At 30.1% G+C, this 5,017-nt stretch overlaps 1 protein-coding gene across 1 annotated transcript; it reads left to right on the top strand.

The window, feature by feature from the left end:
- Positions 1 to 786: 786 nt before the first annotated feature.
- Positions 787 to 2,354, top strand: LOC122268746 (SCAN domain-containing protein 3). Its single transcript, XM_043038900.2, has 2 exons — positions 787 to 912; positions 1,011 to 2,354. Exons 1-2 carry the CDS (start codon positions 787 to 789, stop codon positions 2,352 to 2,354), a joined length of 1,470 nt encoding a protein of 489 aa, XP_042894834.2.
- The last annotated feature ends 2,663 nt before the right edge of the window (positions 2,355 to 5,017 follow it).

The following is a 5,017-nucleotide window of genomic DNA, read 5'->3' as shown; positions in this document are numbered from 1 at the left end:
AGCCAATTTTAGAAACTTTTTCTTTAAAAAAAATATGCTTACATTCTTGCTATGCTTACATCTGGTGTGGAACTATCATCAATTGCGCGCGACTGCGGGGCTTTTCAAACTCGGACGACGCGACTACACCTGGATGCGTGCGCCCAGACGAGAGCAGACACGCGGCATTTCGTTAAGAAACGTTGGTTAAACTCGACCGTTTCCACGCAGATTGTCTACAAATTCTACAAACTCGCTTTGGTACACTTCTAAATTAATATTGAAGTAAATTTCAAAACTGTTATAAAGTATTTTTATTTGATTTAAAATAATAACCCTTTTAGATGGATAAATACGTAACTGGGTTGAAAAGAAAATTGAATGAAGCAGAAGCAGACGGCAAAAGAAGAGGTAACGAAAATAGCGGAACATCTTCGCAAAATAGTAAACCTAAATGTAGAAAATATGATCCAATGTACTTATCATTTGGATTTACATGTAAAATCATTAATGGCCAAGAACGACCAATGTGTTTGCTGTGTCTAAATACTTTGGCCTCAGACAGCATGAAACCAAATAAATTAAAACGGCATCTCGAAAACGTACATGCAGATCACGTTGGCAAGACAATTGAATTTTTCCAAAGAAAATTGGAGAATTTAAATAAACAAAAAGAAATGTTTTCAAAGACCATGTCTGTTACACAAAAAGCATTGCTTGCGTCTTATAAGGTTTCTTATAGAATTGCTAAATGCAAAAAAACCCCATGTAATAGGAGAAACTGTAGTACTACCTGCAGCTATTGACATGGTAGCTACGATGCTAGGTGAATCATATGCTGATCAACTTAAAATCATTCCACTTGCAGATAATACGGTGGGAAGACGAATATCCGATATATCTGAAGATCTTTGCGACCAATTAATAGAAAAAGTAAAACTATCTTCTTTCGCCTTGCAAGTAGATGAGGCTACAGATGTTCTTAACCCACTGACGGTTCTGCACGTAAAAAGTCACATTTTAACCTGCAGTCTTNGGTGGGAAGACGAATATCCGATATATCTGAAGATCTTTGCGATCAATTAATAGAAAAAGTAAAACTATCTTCTTTCGCGTTGCAAGTAGATGAGGCTACAGATGTTCTTAAGGATGCACACTTGATTACATATGTAAGATATGTTGTGGAAACTGATGTTAGAGAAGACATGTTATTCTGTAAACCTATTGAAGGCAATACTACAGCAAGTGAAGTTTTTAGTATGATTGATAAATTTTTCAATGAATATAACATTCTGTGGGAGAACTGTGTTGGACTATGCACAGATGGAGCTCCATCTATGGCAGGAAAAAACGCTGTTCTACAGGCACTAGTTCGAAAGGTGGCTCCTCGGGCAAGTTGGACGCATTGCATGATTCATAGACAATCACTTGTTTCAAGAGATATGGGTGAAGATTTACTAACAGTATTTCAAGTTATTATAAGAGTTGTAAATTTTATCAAAAATAGCCCATTAAGAGGAAGGCTTTTCGCAAAATTGTGTAATGACATGGGTTCAGAATATACATCACTTCTATATTATTGTGAGGCACGTTGGCTTTCTCGTTCCAAAGTACTTCAAAGGGTGTTTGAGCTAAAAGAAGAGATCGCCATATTCCTTACTGATAATAATAGAGATGAAGCAAACTTGTTTTATGACACGAAATTCCTTGTAAAACTTGCGTATTTAGTGGATATTTTTCAAAGACTCAGTACTTTAAATAAATCAATGCAAGGGCCTCAAATTCATGCTTTTGTCCAGAAAGACAAGGTTACTGCATTTATGAGAAAATTGGAACTGTGGATAATAAGTTTGAAAAATAATAACTTTGACATGTTTCCCACTTTTAAAATTACCTGTCTTGCAGATGAAATAGAAGAAAGTAAAGTTCTTATTAATAAACACTTGACCAGTTTAAGGGAGCAATTCTCGTTTTACTTTAAAGATCTTGACATGTCCAAATATGAATGGATTAGAAACCCGTTTGTGATTGAAAAATATGATGATTTTGGCCTTACGACAGCAGAGCAGGAAATGATAATTGACTTATCTAGTGACAGCACATTAAAGCAGATGTTTCAACACGAAAATAATATTGTCACGTTTTGGTTACGAGTAAAGGACGAGTTTCCTACTTTAACAAATAAAGCTTTAGAAATTTTATTGCCCTTTGTAACATCTTACTTATGTGAAACTGGGTTTTCTGCAGTAGCTGTCTTAAAGACAAAGTATCGATCTTGCTTAAAGATTGAAAAGGAACTGAGAACCGCGATATCTTCAATGATACCACGGTTTGACAAAATTTGTGCTGAAAAACAAGCTCACCCTTCACATTAAATTTTTATAATGTTGTATTAATGTTGAATTCTATTTTTTCTACTTTTGTAAGATTTGTTTTTATTACATTATATTATTATTTCTTAAAATAGATAATTATTTTTTATGTATTTTTATACATAATATTGTATATTATTTTGTAGCCCATTGAATAAATTACAATATCAGATGAGTGTTTATGAAATTGGATTGTTAGAAAAATTAAGGGGGGCACAACAAATTTTTTTTCCAAAGAGGGGGGCGCAGGTACAAAAAGTTTGGAAAGCACTGGTGTAAAATATTGAAAACAAATATTTATTTTACCAGTTAATAAAAAAAAGTCAGTGTAATTAAAAAAAAATCGAAATTTATTCAAATTATTAATATAGCTTTCTAGAAGCTTATCAGTGAAAATTTATAGATTGAATTTCATTGTCGCATCGAAATAATTTTTTCATGAAACAGAACTAAATTTCGACCCGATGTTATTTTAAAATTTAATCGAAATTGCTTTTTTGAAAGTAGTTAGATAATAATTATTCAGGCTTCCGTCTGGTTACTACGCAAATTTTGTCTAAAAAAAGGCTCAATTAAAATTCCAATTTTATGTTTGCCAAACAGGAATCCTAAAGCTATTAGGTGAAATTTAATACTTAATAGTTTACTGTTATTTATAAAATATTACTACTATATTAGTTACTACAATTTATAAAAGATTTTTTTAAAAAAAGGGTCAACTTGAGCATAACACTATTAATTTTTCGTGTCATGGTAACAGTTTAACAAAAAATTGCTGTGCATATTTTTCAAATAAAATTTTTTTCTAGATCAATAACGTGAATATCTGTGTTTTGAACTAAAATTTAAAAAAAAAGAAGGAAATAAACACTGATAAAGACCTAATTACATTGTTTAATATCGAATTTGTAAAAATCTAAGTATTCTTACTTCAAGATAAAAAGAAAACTTACACCATAGCTTTTAGTTCAAAATATCGCTAACATTACACAAAAATTGCATTCAAAATTTCAAAGAATTTCATAATAAACTTTTTTGGTAATTTGTACTAGGTTAAAGAAATTTTCTCAAAATAAATGCTCTTCAGAAAATGCATTTAAAATGCAAGAAAATTCTAAAATGCAAAAAAGACAAACAAAAAAAAAATTAAAAATTCGAAAATTAATTTCTGAGAATAAATTTTATTTGTCCTAAAATATAATTTATTCTAATAAATAAGGGTTCAAACGAAAAAAAATAAATTTTTTTTTTCGTTAGTTCATTTACGGTTTCGTCTGAAAAGAAAATTTAACTTTATTTCTAAAAATTGGAGACAAGAATATTAAAGGATTTAGGAAAGCTTATGAAATAAAGTTTAAATATGGATAATAAAAAAAAAAAATCGAAATTTTCGCCGAAATTGCCAATTTTCTCCTTACCAGAAACCTTAAAAAAACAATTAAATTATTAAAATTTTCAAAATATCGAAAACACAATCTTTCCACCCTAAAACTCTTTTATAAAACGCCACTGAGATTTAAAAAAATTGAAAATCGTAATTTATTCAAAGTATTTATATTAGCTTTCTAGAAGTTTATTTATTCTTAAATGCTCAAATTATCGCATCGAAATATTCTTTGCCATCTAACTGAAGATAAATTTCCGACTTCATGAATAATTCCGATTAAAATTCATTTCGATTAAATTTTGATCGATATTGCCTTTTGCAAACTAGTGGGTTGAGAATTATGAAATGGTTAATTTAATTATTAAAATAGTTAAAATATCGAAGAAGATTTTAATATGTACAGAGCGCAAAAAAAGAAAGAAAGAAAAAAAAATGGACCATCCTGAATAACTTTTGATCTACTGATCGGATTTTTATGTTTTAGGACTCAATTTTGTGGTAGGGGGAGGTGACCTCAAATATGCTAATTAATAAGTGCAAACGATATTTTAAGTTACGAAATCAAACACAAAAATGTGGAAAAAGCACACCAAATTAAATTTTTTTTTACTTAATCTATATGTCCGTTTTAAAGTCAAGTTGATCGTTTGTGGCAAGATGGTGTACAGTGCTCGAAATGAAAAATGGACCACCCTAAATAACTTTTGATCTAATGACCAGATCTTCCCGTTCTAGAACTCAATCTTAATGGTTTGAGGGGATGACTTCAAATATGCTAATTAATTAGTGCTTCCGACTTTTTAAGTTACGAAAACAGCTGAATAAACATGCCTTTAGTCAACGGTTTCGGATTTTTGATTCCCAAAATATAGGAGGTAGCCGCAATCTGGGAAATGTAGTCACCATAGTTTAATGTCCATAGTTGTAGTCCCCATACTGTAAGGTATACAATTTTTTGCATAATTTTAAAGTTTGCAATTTTACATGGCAAAATACAAAATTTTGGCAAAATCGGTTGAATAATTCTCGAGAAATGGAATTTGAACTATGCGACTTTTTTGAAATTCAATTTTTCAGGAACTATTCGACCGATTTTGTTTAAATTTTTTATTTTTCCATGTAAAAGTACATTCTTTAAAATAATGTAAAAAATGGATTATCTTACAATTCGAAATTCTTTGGACTATTATTGAATAAAATAATAAAAAATTAAAAAATTTGATAATAAAAAATTTTGCATGGAAATCTTTGGCAAAACTAATTCTATAATTGTGAGCAA

Source organism: Parasteatoda tepidariorum, chromosome 1, assembly GCF_043381705.1.
Source record: "Parasteatoda tepidariorum isolate YZ-2023 chromosome 1, CAS_Ptep_4.0, whole genome shotgun sequence".
NCBI classification, from domain to species: Eukaryota; Metazoa; Arthropoda; class Arachnida; order Araneae; family Theridiidae; genus Parasteatoda; species Parasteatoda tepidariorum.
This window is presented reverse-complemented; position numbering and strand designations above follow the sequence as displayed.